Below are 18,300 nucleotides of genomic sequence, written 5' to 3'. Positions count from 1 at the left end.
TGCTTATTTAATTTAAAGATAAAGAAAATGGGATGGATTTTTCTTCATTTTCTCATTCTCCTCGCTTTTCGGTTTTATCCTCGCTTTAATTCAAGAAATCATTTATGCTAATGATATTTGTTTTGATATTGTATCTGAAGCCTCGTTTGTACCCTATTGAAGAGAAAAAGAAAAAATAAAATTTTGTTTTTCTCTTCAATAGCATATAGACAGACATTTCTTCATTCCTCTACAGTTATGTTATGGCATTATTCTTTTTTCGGCTTATGTCATTATAGCCTTCATATTAATTGTCACATTTTTTATTGCGACATATTAAGTTATACACATAAGTTATTGATAATTTTTCAATTTTCCCATATATTTAGTTATGAACTGATTAGTAAAAAATAATAATAAATACAATGACACTTCTACCACTACTTATGCGAGAGTACGAGACACGCTAGTGCTAACTAGTTTGTTTTGGTTTTAGCCACTGTATGATTGTATTACACTACTACAAACGCAAAAACGTCTTCAAGCTCATCTCTGTGCACACGACGAATCGTCATACGGAGGCGACATCGGCAAACTGTGCAAAAATTTATATAAATGTTTAAGCTTCTTAGTTTATACACGTTAAACGCTCCCGCAAGTCCCGCACCCGTACCGAATCTTTTATGGCTTAGTGCAGGGCGTAAGCAACCTAAAATATGTCAATCTCGTTACCATAACAACAGATAATAAACAAAGCTAGTGCGCGTGAACGTATCCATTTAATTAATTGTTAATACAGCCCTCATTGGATGTGAAAAAGTTAATGAGATTGAAGTGAATATGGATTTTTCTGAGAGTAGCACAGAGCGTGTTAACACTGGCAGGAGAACAGATGTGCCTAGACCGGTCTCAAGGAGGGGCTACCGAGAATATACGAACAGTGGGTCTACAATATCAAGGTAAGTTTAGAAAATAATTTATTATTTTTATACATTAATGAATGACGATAACAAAGCAAAGAAAAGTATTTTTTATCAAGTACGTATATTTTATAGGTGTTTAATTATTTCATTCATTTAATAAAGTTATTTCAGTAATATTTGTACTAAAACAACACAGATAAATATATCTGAGAATATTTTACGACCTACATAAATGAACAAAAAAAACATTAACGATAAAACATAAATTTTCGTAGAAGCGGCACAATGAGGCCCACTTCTGCATACAGAGGTAACACGGCGTCTCGCCTGTCTACAGCCGGATTTGGTCCAGCGCCGTCTACTGCGAGCAGACAGACCACTGCTATGACTGGTTTTTCTATGGTTTGTAATAAGAAGTACTTCATATTTTGAGCAATAAGTTTTATGCTATTATATAAAAAGTTAAGGGTCAAACCCTTAGTTAGAAGACTTAACTTGTCTTAACCGAAGATTACAAGTTAATTATTTTACCGTCAAACGTAAATAAATTGTATTTCTGGGTATTACATTCATAGTGCACACGGGCCATCACAATACATAATTGTAAGGAATACTTAATATTGGTGACCACATTACCATCGTTAGGTGACCCGTGCTGCTGTAATAAAATTAAAAAAAAAAAAACAATGAAATTGTATGGGACATTTTACCATACTTTGTGCTGTACCATTTACTGCTTATATTTTGAATAGATCGATAGACCAATCACTCAGCAAGGGATCTCTGGTCTGCGCACGAGTACTGCTCGAGGATTCCGCACGAGGCAGCTGCAAGACAAACGATATTGGGAAGAGCTCATGCAAGTAAAGGTAAGAGAGATGAAGGCCGAGATAGCAAGACTTTCGGAACAAGCTGATGCGGGGGAACGGGAAAAATCTGCGAAAAAGCACTACGAGAAGAGAGTCAGAGAATTAGCGCAGGAATTGACAGGTAATATTTACCACGTCATTTTAAATAATTTATATTGAATATATTAAACGTATTTGATAAGAAAAAAATATAATTGAAATATTACCTACTTATTAAAGCTTCAATTTGAAATAAAATATGTGACTTTTTAGATTTACAAGGACGTTTAGCAGATTATAACACTGCAATTCGTATCGCTAACGGCGAAGCCCCGAAGTATTCCGTTGAAGAACAAACAAGAGAATTAGCAACTAACAATAAAAAGCTACAAGAGGAAGTCGAGCAGGTGTTTTTGGAGAAACAACGAAAAGAGAATCAATTGCGTCAACTCCGAGAACAATTGGATAAGGTTTTAAATTGAATAAAAAAAAAATACTATGCCTAAAATGTTTACAAAAAGTATGCGAACTCTAGATGTATAATTTGTTTAGGAACAATCGACAATATCAAAGTTACTCTCTGACATGACAACAGAGCAAAAGTCCCAGTACAATGAACTTGAAGCTACTGCAGCAGGTTTGCGCGAAGAAGTAGAACAAGCGAGGATTCAAATCGATCATCTAAATCGAGAGAAGGAAGAGTTTACCAAAGAAATAACTAGCTCACAGGTAACATAGGAATCGTAATAACATTGACCACCTTTTTTAATATTTAATGATAAGTTTGGATTTTAAACAGTAACGGCCATCTTTTAAATCTTTTTTAACGGGTGATCTTCGTTAAATTAAAAAAAAACCTAAGAATTATATTTTAATCTGCCTAAATTATTAAATAATCCTGGGTCATTATTCACACACGGCCATCTGATCCCAAACTAAACAGAGCTTGTGCTATGGAAACCAGACAACTACATACTTATATAGATAATTACACCCAGACTCAGGACAAACAGACCTGTTCATGCACACAAATGTCTGTCCTGGGTGGGAATCGAACCCACAACCTTCGGCGTGAAAGGCAGGTATCTACCAACCACGCCAACCGGCTCGTCATAATGTTGTTAGTTTGGCTTATATTTTTAAGGATATCATCGATAATAATATTGGTAAAAAAACATACGATACTCATGTGCCATATTAATATAAATAAATAAGCTCAACGTTTTGCTTGCTTAAAATTTCACTTATTGTAACGTACTAAATTTTTTTTACAGATTAAAATGCATTTACTAGAATTACATCGCAGATTAGTAGCAGCTGAAGAGAAGCGAGATAATTTGAAGGATGAGATCAATAACCGATTAGATCCACAAGAGGAAAGAGAAAAATTACTATTACAAGTAATACACCTATCAATTTTTAATAGTTAATAATATGCTTTAAATTATTGTTTTATAGTTCAAAGGCAACACATAACATAAAAGATAAAAATTTTAGGCGCAAATAAAAAAAAATATCATCATCATACTTTTGATAAATGAGACATTTACAGGTACGTGAAGACAACGCAGCGATCGCATCACTAGATAGCAATGCTGCTAATCTTAAAGACCAGATCCGTAAAGTTCAAGAACTTATTGAGCAAGCTGAACAGGTATGAGGTAACTTATTTGTAGCAAATATTTTGTGGAAATGAATAAAAATAATTTTCTCCGATAGGATCTCGAAGAAGGGAATTCGGAACGTCATCAAAAATACAGAGAATTGAAGAAGAGAGAAGAAACTATGGACACATTTATGTCGACATACGAAGAAAATCTTAAAAAGGAACAAGAAAAAATTGAGCAACTAGAAAAAGATATAGTTTTTGCTTTAGAACATAGCAGCTCTAACATAGATCTGGATTTGAGTGAGATAGATTCTCTCAAACAAAGAGAAGGCTATTCTTCTTTAAGCGACGATAGCAAGAAAACTGTAGAAAGCTTAACCAAAGATTACGAAAGATTTCAAGCGAATCTAAAAAAGGCGAGATTTTTTTACTTAGGTTGATTAGTTTAATAGTTTTGTTCGCCTAGTAATACTTTAAAAATTAAATATTTGTTTATAATATATGGCAAAGAACTAAATAACTCGGTATAACTCTAATTTTCAAACCTACAGGCTGAGGCGACTCGGGAACGTCTCGCAACAGAACTGCAAACTCTTCCAGAGAAAACATTGGTTATGAAAGAAGAGCTCGTAACATTAACTGATTTGGAAAAACTAAGGGACGAAGGTACATACAATACAATATTGTCAACAAGCATTTCAAGACGTCATATTGAAATTTGAAAAAAAAACCGACAGACTTATTTATTTTTTGTTATCTAGTGTATGTATGTAGTATACTAGGAAACTATAAGTTGCCGTAACAGCCTGTGAATGTCCCACTGCTGGGCTAAAGGCCTCCTCTCCTCTTTTTGAGGAGAAGGTTTGGAGCTTATTCCACCACGCTGCTCCAATGCGGTTTGGTAGAATTCACATGTGGCAGAATTTCAGTGAAATTAGACACATGCAGGTTTCCTCACGATGTTTTCCTTCACCGTAAAGCACGAGATGAATTATAATCACAAATTAAGCACATGAAAATTCAGTGGTGCTTGCCCGGGTTTGAACCCACGATCATCGGTTAAGATTCACGCGTTCTTACCACAGGTCCATCTCGGCTTCTATTATATATAAGTTAATAAAATTAAATTATATTATAAGTTAATAAATTTAAATTATAAGACCTCAGAAATAACGTGCCACTCAGAAATGTTTTTTTTTATCCAAAATTTCTATTTAATAGTTTTTTAATAAAATTAACAACAACATGTATGTACGTACTCCGAGGTAGTCCGGGTGAAATAGGAAATTTGGAAAATTTGTAACTTTATTTCTAGGTGAAGAGCGTAAGAGGACTTTAGAGAATGAAATGAGAATTCTCAAGGAAAAGTTGGCTCCAACGGAGAGTGCTGTTGTAGAAGCTTCAAGTAAACTGAGAAAATTACAGGTAAAATAAAAAGTCTTAATACATAACCATAACTTAAAATCCGCCAACAAATAAATAATAAAAACTTTCAGGAAAGCTTGGATGGCAATGAAATGTATGCAAAATTGAACAGTTTAGAGGAACATCTTGCGCAATTGGAAAACAGAAAGACAGTGCTTGAAGAAGACATAGCGTCTATAACTTTGAAGGCAGATTATGAACCTATAAAGAAAGAAGCTATGAATGAACTTGCAGCTTTGAATAAAAAAATTATAGAAGATCTTAATAACAATAAAACATATTAAATTAAAATAAAGTAAATTTTTTTTTTTTTTAAATAAAAATCCAATAAATAAAACTACTATATCGTATTAATTAATGTAATAAATAAAATATCACAGATATCAACAATTTAAATTTTCACACAGTGCGAGTGCGCACTTAACAATTTTAACAAGTACACCTTTACAACAAACCGCCTTAAGCCTTATACAATTTAAGCATTCTTCATTTTCTTATCGAGGAATATAGATAGATCTGACGGGATATGTTTGTTATTTGCCTTGCACATTGAGCAAAGGTTTTTAACGAATTTCTGCGACGGAATTATCTCGTTCTCTTGCATTTTGTACCACAACGATAAAGCTTCTTGGCATTTGTCGTCACGTTCTAAAAATGGGTAGAAAATATTGTATTAAAAGTAAGAAAACATAATCAATCACTTGTATATAATAGACTTACAAAGAATGCATTTGTCGAAGCAATTTGCTCTTTCTTTTTCTATAATGTCCTCCAGACCGATTTCGGCCACGGCGGCCAATCTCAAGAGAAATTAGCCAACTACGCAGGAGATATTATAGTGCAAAAGTATGTGCGCAAATACAGGTGCACTCTTTATTTCCTAACTCTCATAATCCGATGGGACGGCAATCCGACCAGACCGTAGAGTTCAGGCGCAAGACCAACGGCTTTACGTGCTTTCCGAGGCATGGGAGTGTACACACTTCCAACTTCCAGACTCCGGGCTGCTACTTTATTGGCCCAACCCGGGAATTGAACCCAGGACCTCCGGGTCTGCGGCCTTACATCAAGCCGCTAGACCAACGAGGCAGTCTTTTTCTACACAGCTTCGACTATCATCCAATTTCGAATAAAAAAATGGTAATCTGATCAATGTGGTTTAAAAAATTTGTACAACCTTCTAAATAAAATGTAGTAAGTAATGATTTGTAAGTTATTTCGATTTGATTTGATAATATTAAACAGATTGAACGCTTGGTTTAATTTTTTCTCAAATATTATTGTTCTTTCTACAAATTAATTATCTGATGTTTATCTAAATCCGTTACTTATAAGATTGATAAAAAATACTTAAATATGTAACTGATAGTATGAAAGACACTCATACTTACGGAAGACATCCAAAATCATGTTATATATTTCTTCAACGTCAATATGTCTCAAGTCCCGAGCACATTCCCCTATAGCTTCTAACGCTTCCACTTTCTTCTCATCAGCGAACCTCTCGCAGTGACGCATCAAGGCGTCTGGGTGGAACTTTATCGTCGGATCAAGGAATAATTTACGTAACGTCTTCTTATAACCAACATCTGCTAGAGCTGCTATTAAAGTTAGCTGGAAAAAACAATTAAGTTTTGGTTCATTGGTTTTGACTTAAGTTGTATAAAATAAAATGAGTAAATCGACCAAAATATTCTTTGTGTAATGTTTAGGCTGATCTATTATTACATATAAAAATAAAGGCATCTTTTACTTCAACAGAGAGCGTTTTACTCAAAACATTGTTCAATAATTCTTTCAACACATTTCGAAATTAAAGCGTATCATCTGAACAACGCCAATATCAAAATTACTCACTTGAACATCGCCAGGTCCGTGTATTTGTTTATTAACATTGAGTATAGTTTGTACGAATCGATTGAGTTTTCCATTAGCTTTCTCATTCTCTATGAAAGTATCTTCAGTCTTTCCGTCACTCATTGCTTTCAATACTTTACATAATAGCTCGTGTTTAAGCGGAGTTTTCTTGTACTTTTCAGATAATCTTACGAATTCTTTAACAGCTTCTTCAATGTTACCACTGTAAAGTAAATGTAATGTTATATATGTGTGCACTATACTTAGAACCATTGCGAACAGAAACTATCCCTCTCTCTCTCTCTTTCTACTAGTAATTAAGAGAACGAGACAACAATAGGAAGATGACAATTGCGTCGAACTGCCCGCGCAATCAAGCGAGGACCGGATTTTACCGTGTTTCTAATAAAAGATTTTTGTTCTGGAACATTCTGTCTATCTGGAATGTTCTATCTCTCTCTACCAGTAGTCACTCGAGCAGGACGATTATACTAAAGTCGTACCTCTTCAAGTGCACGCGCACGAGCGGGCCGAGCACGGTGTTGTCGGCGCGGCAGTAGCGCAGCGACGTGAGCAGCTCGAGCATGCGGCGCGCGTCGGCGGGCGAGCCCTGCGCCGCCGTCGCGTCCATCAGCCGCCAGCAGTTCATCGATATGTTACGGCCGCCTGTTATCCGTCTGTTGAATATTTATGCAAGTTATTTAATTATTCGGTAAATATGATTCGAAATGGTGGCTATATGCAGGTCATTTTGGTGGATACCACAATCTTGTAAGCTATTCGCCGATAAACATTAATGCACAAAGCATTATCGTTAAATTCTTTAAAAGCTATTATTATATTATATATATTGTTTATGATATGTATTAATTGTTCAAAATAAATAAAATAAATAATGTTTTGTGTTTAATTGAACTCAGTAGAGATAAAACAGTTTAGACTCTAAGGTTGGCGGCACTTGAACTTTTTCCTTTGTTTGTTTTTGAGAAGTGTTATATACATCTGTGCTATTATTTGTAACTTCCTATCAAGAAGATCAAATGGGCTAAGAGATGAGAAACACTTCACTCGTACAAATACAAGATTAATACAAGTCATACAAAATTTACCAACCTTTTCTTAGATTGTTCATTGATAAGCTCGAACGCTTTCTTAATCTTCTTCCTGTACACCATCAAAGTGGCAAAATCTATCACTTTGTATTCGTCTAGAGTGAAATTCGGCGATGTCTTGTTTAGATCCGCTAGAGCGATTTCCGCTAAATCCAACTCTCCCAACTTGACATGGAGGTCGAAAATTGATGCCTTCATACCGGCTGATAGGAAAACCTAAACAAATATAGAACAGTTTTGATGATAGACGGTCATCAGTCTTACTTAGTTGTGATAAAAACTCAATAGTGCGTATACTCAAAACGCATTGTATTAAGTACTTTAATTGGCATATTGGAATGCGAACGCGTATTATGAGTGAGGAAATAGTAAGTAAAATTCTATTGTCTATTGAGAACCCAAGTCGATCAGGAGAACATCGCCACTCAAAAGTTTAACTCAACGTGGCACTTACGGCTAAACTTTTTATTCGTTATTGCAAGTAAAATTCAAGATATAAGTATATATACATAATTCGTATTTATTAATACATAAAAATAATCAATCCTTATTATATAATGTATGTTTCACTCGTTAGGACTGCCATTACTGACTAAAGCAATCAGAATGAACTTACCCCTTCCGTTTGGCATTTATCTAGTATTTCCCGAGCCGCAGCCAGGTTCCCCTCCCTGCAGTACTGCTGGAGTAATTTTCGGAGAACACCACGCGTGTTCATACCCTTCGCTTCCAGTTCCACTAGATGGGCTTTCAGAGCCGCCTCATTCATTTGTTTCTGTTTAAGATAAGTGTAAAAATTTAAACATTCTTGGTGATCTTGAATACTGATTTATAAAATCAAAATTCTTATTAAACAATATAATTTAAAGAATATTAATTTTTTATTGCGATAATATTAAATAATATACGTTTTAACATGTTTTAAGCTTCATTATTTTGATAACTTTTTTTTTCTTGTCCATTTTATTAATCTTAACTAAGTAAGCAATTATCAAAGGTGCTACAATATTCTTCAGAATTCGTTTGGAATGCGAATAATAGTTTTCCAGTTATTATAAATAAGTGATTTAAAAGAAAAACCGCCAATATGTTATTCATTCTAATATAACTAAAATATTTTATATATAATTCTAATATAAATAAACTTGATCAATTTCAAAACACCACTAATTCACCATAATATGATATAGCACTATAGAAACCAAAATACAAGGTTTTCTCAGACCTACCAAAGTTCGAAGATCATAATCATGTTACAAAAACCCAAGAAAAATTAAGTAACAAGAATGGTAGAGAGGCAGACAGGTATATTTCACACATGATACCAACTAGAGAAGATTGCTATAGGCAGAAGGCAGTGGAAAGACATACAAAAGACTTTAGCCAAAAATTAAAGCCGTACACAAAGTACTAATTCCAATGCAAGAAAAAGTTCTGTATTAATTGATTTATTGATTGAACTTAAGCCTAGCCTTAGCCTTAGCCTTTAGCCTTAGCCTTTACCCATTAATTAGGTATTACTTATAGAATGCCGCGTCTCCTTCTTTAGCTTGATTACAGAAAGAGAGGAAACAATGTATAACTAAACACCGCTGCCTAACTAAATACAACGATTATAAAAAATATCGAACAAGAAAACTTACATTCTAATGCCTAGTCTGTCTAAATGTAAAAGTCCCAAGTATTATCATAACTTCTATACTCGTGAAAGGTCATTATCAGATATTAACTTACTGGATGTGGTATGCGTTGAACGAAGAACTCTCCATCATCTATCAATCTGTCATCTGTGATCGCAATAAGAGCGTCTTTAAGACTCTCTGTGTTATCATTCCCTTGATTTTCCGGTATTTGAGAGATGCAATAGTCGGCTGCGGAGGTTGATATTCTTAATTGCGAATTTTGCAAGGCCTTGAAATAAATACAATTAATTGTTTACAGTTATAGTAATAGTAACAGCCTGTAAATGTCCAATTGCTGATCTAAGGCCTCCTCTCCCTTTTTGAGGAGAAGGTTTAGAGCTTATTCCACCACGCTGCTCCAATGCGGGTTAGTGATATACATATGTGGCATAATTTCGATGAAATTAGACACATGCAGGTTTCCTCACGATGTTTTCCTTCACCGAAAAGCACGAGATGAATTATAAACAGAAATTAAGCACATGAAAATTCAGAGGTGCTTGCCCGGGTTTGAACCCACGTTCATCGGTTAAGATTCACGCGTCCTTACCACTGGGTGGTAACGAGATGGTCGTTATAGTGATAATCATGTCAAATTATTTCATATTTTATAGAGATATCAGTTCAATTAAAAGGAACAAATTTCCACGTTGAGTAATTTTGCTATTATAATTTGTATTATTCAAAACTAGTTTCGTAGTAATTCCACAGAATCACGCAGCTCTCAAATCAGCACATAACAATATAAATCGAAATAAACTAATGTGCTTTAAAGTAATAGCCTGTAAATGTCCCACTGAGGCCTCCTCTCCTTTTTGAGGACAAGGTTTGCAGCTTACTCCACCATTATGCTACAATGCGAGTTGCTGGACACACGTGGTAGATTTCATCCACCACATGCCGGTTTCCTCGCGATGTTTTCCATCACAGCCGAGCACAATACGAATCAAAAACACATATTAAGTACATAAAAAAACATTATTGCTTACACGAGCTTGAACTCTGAATCATCGGTTGAAATTCCTGTATTCTAATCTATAAATAGTTGCTATTCTTTTAATAAATTTCGTTTTAAAACCTTACCTTAACTAAATATAAGATTTCTTTCGTATCTTCTTTGACTTTTTTCTTACTCATACAAACACATAGGAACCTACCGACCCAATCTTTGTCATTCTCTGAGGCTTTGGACGTTATGTCCTCCAATACATGAATAGTGGACTTTGTGTCTGAACTGATCAAATAGCCTTTTAATAATGGTTGTAATAAAGCATCTGCGTCTACCTTCCCTTGGAATAATTCACCTGTGGACATATAAATGGATGTTAAAAAGTTTCTTAATACAATTAGAAGCGATATTAATGTTAATGTCCCACTGCTGGGCTAAGGCCTCCTCTCCCTTTTGAGGAGAACATTTGGAGCTTATTCCACCAAGCTGCTCCAATGCGGGTTGGTAGAATACACATGTGGCAGAATTTCAATGAAATCAGACACATGCAGGTTTCCTCACGATGTTTTCCTTCACCGTCAAGCACGAGATGAATTATAAACACGTATATATTAATGTGACTATTTTATCATCATCGTTTAACCACTATAATATGCTCTATGTCATTGGTTCTCCACCTTCAGTGTACTTCATATCAAGCAAATTATCAGCTAAGGTTCCAAGCGATTAATTTGTTTATCCAATTCCAACCACAAGAGTTGTAAAGGCAAATAAACAAATTTGACATAAAATTGACGCGATATCATTGGCCGAAATCTTGAATAAGGTATTCATTACGGATTCTCAAAAAAAAAATACGTTTTGTATGTCGGCGAAGTCCTTATAGAAACTTTGCAATGTGTGGAATATGTAAGTCCGAGGTCTGTTTATCTTTACACCTCCTTCGATTGGAATAGGATGGACATATTTCATCTCATGTTCCGTGATTAAAAAAAACTTTTGAGATAATTGGGATGTAGGATGAAATATAACCACATTTATATATAATAATAATAATAATAATATCCTGGGACATTTTTCACACACGGCCATCTGATCCCAAATTAAGCTTGTACAGAGCTTGTACTATGGAAACCAGACAACTGATATACTACATATACTAGTTTTCTTTTGTAAATATATACTTATATAGAATTACACCCAGACTCAGGACAAACAGACATGTACCTGCATACAAATGTCTGTCCTGGGTGGGAATCGAACCCACAACCGTCGGCGTGAAAGGCAAGTATCTACCAAATACGCCAACCGGCTCAATTAAGCCAATCGTATATAATAATAAATATGCTTTCTGAGACGTGAAATATTAGAGTGGGGGTATATATACACCTTCATTTGTGCACACACACTTTTACTATAATATATCCTGTGCTGTTGGCTTTTTTTTAATGTATAGGCTAGCGCTTGACTGTTATCACACCTGATGAAAAGTGAGATACAGTCTAAGATGGAGCGGGCTTGCCTAGAAGATGCCTATTCACTCTAGACTTGAAGGTACCCACATTGTAGGTAAAATATGGCTAGATTGGTTTCATAAATAAGCCTCAGTGAGAACTTTATAAAAAGTCAATACTAACATATTTCACTAGCCGCTCGAACCTGCCCCGTATTCAACAATGTAACCATCATCGGTGTCAACACGCTTGTGACTGTCAGTCCTGTTTCTAGAAACTTCTTCATCAGATTCTGTGGGGATGTAAAACTGACAAATGGTAATATATACTCTATTATAGTCTCATAGTCTGGTTTCACTTCCATGGCCACCATTGTCGATAGTGTGTTCATTATACCTATAGAAGATAAATCACAAATTTATTCTATATCATTAAATGTTGCAATGACGAAACGGCATGCAAATATAAGACAGCGAGATCAACGGACGTTAAAAGAATTTATAATGAAAGAATAACGTAAATAAAAACATAGTTTCATAAATATAATCAAATTATTTTTTCATATTTTTATAAAAAACATATTTTTTTTTTTTTTTATAGAATAGGAAGGTGGACGAGCATATGGGCCACCTGATGGTAAGTGGTCACCAAACGCCCTTAGACATTGGCATTGTAAGAAATTTCAACCATCGCTTATAGCCAATGCGCCACCAACCTTGGGAACTAAGATTTTATGTCCCTTGTGCCTGTAATTACACTGGCTCACTCACCCTTCAAACCGGAACACAACAATATCAAGTATTGCTGTTTTGCGGTAGAATATCTGATGAGTGGGTGGTACCTACCCAGACGAGCTTGCACAAAGCCCTACCACCAGTGTGTATATAACACAGAAACGAGATATATTGTTAACAAGCCACGCTCACACAAGGTAGTAAGAGAGCGATAGCGGAAAGGGGGGCGGACGTCATAAGAGAGTCATACTGTTTCCAGTTACGACCTACGAGTCCTACTCTTAAAACGCGCCAATAAATGTTTCAAATATGACACAAAATTTACCCTTCTCTCCATAAGTCTTAGAAGTGTGTATGAAGATAGGCCAGAAGTAGTGTGGTCTGACCGGCAAACCCACGTGTTTCATGCGCGTAAACATGTCCAGGGCGAGTGGAATTTTCCCCAGCTGCAGAGCTGCTTCCGCTGCATTCTGTAGAGCGATAGGGTTCCGACCAGACGACATCAGCTCTTGGGTTATATGAGCGATGACACTCGAAGACTGAAAAACAATTTTTAACATAGAATAAATATAATTGTTTCTCCTTTTGATCAGCAGAAGACCTTTTTAAAGCTTTATTTTATATATTAAGCAGTGGATTGAGATATAATTTTATGAATTAGCATAACTACTTACGACTTAATGGATTTTCATACCGTCTTCACAATTGGATTGAAAGGTTGAATTATATAATTCATTATGGTTTAGTGTAAATTGACTGAAATATCACGGTAAAGATATTGAAAAAAATAACCCTGACTATATATCGAAATATAAATATAATATATATATTATATATAAATATATATAATATATATATTTGAAAAAAATAACCCTGACTATAAGTCGTTAAACAGTGGAAACAGAGTTTGTTTTACTCATATGTGTTATAATAACATTTGGCAAAAATTCAAAATATCCTTTATTCAGGTAGATTATAATATTTAATTAAAGCACTTGGGCAACCCAGTCTCGCTTAGCTCTAGTTTTAAGTAATTATAATTATTTTTTGTGGAAAATTACAGTCTTTAGAAGCTTATATATAGTATATGAAATAATATCCGTAACAGCCTATGAATGTCCCACTGCTGGGCTAAAGCCTCCTCTCCCTTTTTAAGGAGAAGGTATGGAGCTTATTCCACCACGCTGCTCCAATGCGGGTTGGTGGAATACACATGTGGCAGAATTACAGTGAAATTAGACACATGCAGGTCTCCTCACGATGTTTTCCTTCACCGTAAAGCACGAGATGAATTGTAATCACAAATTAAGCACATGAAAACACAGTGGTGCTTGCCCGGGCTTGAACCCACGATCATCGGTTAAGATTCACGCGTAATTACCACGGGGCCATCTCGGCTCGTGAATAATATATAATTCATTAAAGATTTAGTGTAAATTGACTGAAATATCACGGTGAATGTCGAAGATATCGGAAAAATCATTCGAACTGAAGGCGTTAAATAGTCGAAACAGAGTTGTACATATGCATTAAAATATAAACGTTTTATATAGACCATTATTCTAGCCGAGCGCCGCCGGGACTTGTAACTAGTATATTTTAAAATACTAAAATACACTTACCATGGATGCTTTCACGCAGTCCCTAACGAGACTTCTACCATGCAAACCCATGTCATCTTTGGGTCCAAATGAAGGCAACGGCAAACATTTATAAATCTCCAACGCAACCATTGGATGGTTTTGAAACACCAGCAACGTTGACACACTTTGCATAAAAGGAGTTATCGATGGAGTTTGAAGTATTTCCCTCGGCAAGTATTTTAATACCTAAAATAGTAAAATTGATTTATATTACGATCATTCTATAAAAGATTATTTAATGGCCACAAATATGTAATTGACATTTCATTTGAATAGATTACGTGGATATTGAAATTATGATACATTACTTTGAACAGTAACAGCCTGTTAATGTCCCACCCTTCAAACCGGGACACAACTATACCAAGTACTGCTGTTATCGGTAGAATATCTAATGAGTGGGTGGTACCTACCCAGATGAGCTTGCACAAAGCCCTACCACCAGTAGTAATTGATCAATAGTTATTATTGTTATTTGTTATGATGATATTTTCTATCATTTGTAACAACAAAACAAACCATAGAATTATGTTCCATTCAAAACAAATATTGGCTTAAGAATGTATGCAATACTTTACACATATTTAAATAAAATATGAAATTCAAAAGAAAATACTTGTGGTATTGGTTCATAATTTGTAACAGCTGCTAATGTTTTGACAATCTCCATTATATGGATCTCGTCAAACTTGATTCCAATGTTTTTTGCCTTTTCCATTTCATCAATAAGTAGTTCATTCTTTTTATTAAAAGCAAGAGCTCTAGCAGTAGCTGTTAATGTATTTATAGAATATTCTAGTTTGAGCGACTTCATCATAGTCAATATCTCTTGAATGCTCTCAAGTTTCCTGAAAAAAAATAATAGTAATATTAAATTTCTGCTTCTTAATTATTTATTATGTAACTATTTTGATTAAAAAATTAATAAAATCAGAGATAAAATAAATAGCAAATCAATTGTTGTTTTTTTAAAAACAGAATCTTGAAATTTCATTTATTGCATTCTAATATATCATATAAGTTATAAATTTCAATCTAGTAATTTAGTTTTCTTTAAATATTAAACCCAAAAACAGTACACATTTTTCAAAACCATGTGACATGTATCTCGAAGGGAGACTTTACCTACATAATCATAATATTCATATTAATTAATCCATTAACATTTATTGCAATACATACCCCATCTTTCCTTGACAAATAATCAAAGAGTTGAATACATGTTCAGTAGCCGGTAAACCTTGAGCCTTCATATTAGATATGACTTCCGTGCATTGATTTATATCTCCCGCCTAAAATCAAAATTTAACATAATGGTTTCGTTGCTTGAGGTATAGTAAGATTTTTAGTCTTCGGGTTTTATGATTCCTGTTTTTAAATTGTGCGTTTATGTGAGGTCTTTTTTGTACATGAGTGTGTAACTATGTTTCTGTAAGAAGATGGACAAAGTCCATTGCTAAGCAAGAATTATATTTTTCTTGATAAATCTATATATCTATTTCTTCTATATTTTTTACAATTTATTAGGTTATAGACTATTTAACAAAAGAGTTTATTTGACTAAATACATATTATATAATTTAATAATCTTTTTTTATTTGCAGGCTTATTGTTGTGTTTATAACTTAGTAGCTTACCTCTCCCAAAGTCCTTAATATAAGTTCATAAGTGGTTAAATTAGGTTTCACTGACCCCATCTGGGCGACAAACGAACTAACAGTAAGAGTTCTATTGTTAGCAATGTATGCCCTTAAGAGTTCATTGTAATGTTCTACATCAAACTTTGTATGTGGCCTGAAATAAAAAATAATTAAATATTAATGTAACACACTCATATATCAATATTAAATAATTTGTGTAATAATAGTATTAAGGAAAAATTCAAAATATCCTTTATTCAGGTAAATTATAATATTTAATTAAAGTATTTGGGCAGCCCAGCGTCGCTTAGCTCTAATTTTAATTATTTATAATTATTTTTTGTGGAAAATTGCAGTCTTTAGAAACCTATATATAGTATGTGAAATAAATTTATATAAATACAAGTATTGCTTATTTATTATTATAAGATGTAAAGCTACCAACAGTTTGGAATGAAGATTCTACTGAAAACAACCAACAAGAAACTTTTTTGTACCCATTAACATTGATATAGTAAAAATGTAATTAATTTTTTTATTAGAAAAAAAAAAAAAAAAAATATATATATATATATATATATATATATATTGTTTTTTCATCTTATTTATCAATGTTGTGCATAAACCAATTATGCAAAAAGAACACAAACATTTCTTGTTCTTGATGATTATATTAATCATACAAACAAACAGTACAAATTGGACTGCCGTTTCTCAGAAATCACTTAAGAATGTTGGTCCTGTGCCTGAACTCTTTCTAGTCGTATTGAATTGCTGTCCCATCAGATTATAAGAGTTAGGAAGTGGACAGTGCACCTGTGTTTGCGCACACACTTGTACACTACAATATCTCCTGCTCAGTTGGCTAATCTGTCTTGAGATTGGCCACTGTGGTCGAAATCGGTCTGGAGGACATTATTATTTAATTAACTAAATGTTAGGTAGTATTTTTAAGAAATGCATGTCAATCATTGTATTGATGATTTACAAATGTTAAAACATATTTACACCATTTTAAACTTCTTACATAAATTTCTCTATTGAAAACATATTAAATACAGTTGCTCACTTTATAGTATTCCACGCTTGTTCAACTAAAGCCATTCTCACACTCGGCGTTTCATCTGGAAGCAGCTCGGAAGCACAATTCAATAAAAGTAATCCTTGTTTTTTTGATGACATATTTAATTCTTTAATTTTATTAATAATCGCTATAAGGTCATTTTTATACACTCTATTCTTTTGATGAATATCTGTTGATAAATTAGCTATGAGCTTTTCAAGTAGTTCATCTGAGGATAATTTATTCCTACGACCTGTAGATACTTTCGAAGGTCCTCCCGAAAATATTATATCATTTGTGTTAGTAAGTGTCTTTGCTTCGTTTGTTCCTCTCTCGGTTGAGTAAAATCTGAAATTCCAGTTTTTTTTTTGAGTAAATTTATGTGGCATTCTGCGTCAATCGATTTGTTCTCTAAAATCTCACTATAAGTTGGTATTTGGTACTCAATTATAAAATTTGTACCATTACTTTACAAAGATATTACATAAATTAATCATTAATTATTTTAATAAGCTCATGAATAGTTCATTATAGGACAGTACATTTGCTTCATCTGATTATATCATATTTGTTTATTTATATAATTTTTTAATAAAATGTCAAAGGGCGAATCTAATACTTCCTGAGCGAAATCAGGACGGATATATGGAATGAAATATAAATAAAAATATATTTTAAGAATAAAAAAATAAACAAATTTATAACCTGTTTTGAATATTTCTACAGCGACATAATGGTGATAGCGTTATTTTCTTGTGTATGAAAAACTTATTGTATGTTGTGACTCTTGCAGTACTTGTCAATTTCATAAAATGGCGAATTAACATTATAGATTTTTTTATTTAAATATATTTCCCCGAAACAATAACTTAAAAATTAATAAATAATCGCGTTTAAATTTGACAATGACATTTGATAAGAAAAAGAAATAGACACAGAAATTAGAGATGTAGGAAACTAGTCTATTGACGCTATTAGATAAAAAATAAAAGAGTAGGTAATCCACACTATCTTTTTATTTATTAATTTAAAATCACCAATATGACATACAGTTATAATTAGATATTAACAGTCTACAAATTACATCTAAAGGTAAAATTTGCTATCAATACAGCTTCATTCGGCTGTCTAAAGAAAATATTGTCAATAATAAAATTAATGTATGGATGCCTTATATTTAAATAATATTATATCGCAGTACGTTAATCGTTTGTATATATCGCATATAGGTATAGTTGCTTATGTCCTTTGCACTTTTATCAAAAAAATATTTAAAGAGTAAAATACTTCTAGTTGTAGTACATAATTTATTAAGACATAGTTTATGTAACATCAGCTAACAAACCCTTATTAAATAAACAAAAATATTTAAATATAGAATT

General features: G+C 33.5%; 2 protein-coding genes across 2 annotated transcripts; one reads left to right on the top strand and one right to left on the bottom strand.

Annotated features, from left to right (window-relative positions):
* Nucleotides 1-819: 819 nt before the first annotated feature.
* Nucleotides 820-5,068, top strand: LOC126781734 (intraflagellar transport protein 74 homolog). Its single transcript, XM_050506763.1, has 11 exons — nt 820-938; nt 1,178-1,304; nt 1,655-1,892; nt 2,024-2,220; nt 2,303-2,479; nt 3,025-3,150; nt 3,303-3,404; nt 3,470-3,775; nt 3,911-4,025; nt 4,675-4,784; nt 4,856-5,068. Exons 1-11 carry the CDS (start codon nt 820-822, stop codon nt 5,066-5,068), a joined length of 1,830 nt encoding a protein of 609 aa, XP_050362720.1.
* Nucleotides 5,069-5,129: 61 nt separating this feature from the next.
* On the bottom strand, nt 5,130-17,804 carry LOC126772390 (leucine-rich PPR motif-containing protein, mitochondrial-like). Its single transcript, XM_050492755.1, has 16 exons — nt 17,624-17,804; nt 16,925-17,266; nt 15,853-16,009; nt 15,398-15,507; nt 14,832-15,063; nt 14,195-14,401; nt 12,898-13,111; nt 12,022-12,234; nt 10,519-10,739; nt 9,488-9,664; nt 8,370-8,528; nt 7,755-7,969; nt 7,145-7,318; nt 6,642-6,864; nt 6,176-6,398; nt 5,130-5,432 (listed from the first exon to the last, which is right to left on the bottom strand). The coding sequence occupies exons 1-16, from the start codon at nt 17,743-17,745 to the stop codon at nt 5,260-5,262; spliced, it is 3,162 nt and encodes a 1,053-aa protein (XP_050348712.1). The 5' UTR covers nt 17,746-17,804; the 3' UTR covers nt 5,130-5,259.
* Nucleotides 17,805-18,300: the final 496 nt, after the last annotated feature.

The sequence above is a fragment of the Nymphalis io genome, chromosome 1 (assembly GCF_905147045.1).
Source record: "Nymphalis io chromosome 1, ilAglIoxx1.1, whole genome shotgun sequence".
NCBI classification, from domain to species: Eukaryota; Metazoa; Arthropoda; class Insecta; order Lepidoptera; family Nymphalidae; genus Nymphalis; species Nymphalis io.
This window is presented reverse-complemented; position numbering and strand designations above follow the sequence as displayed.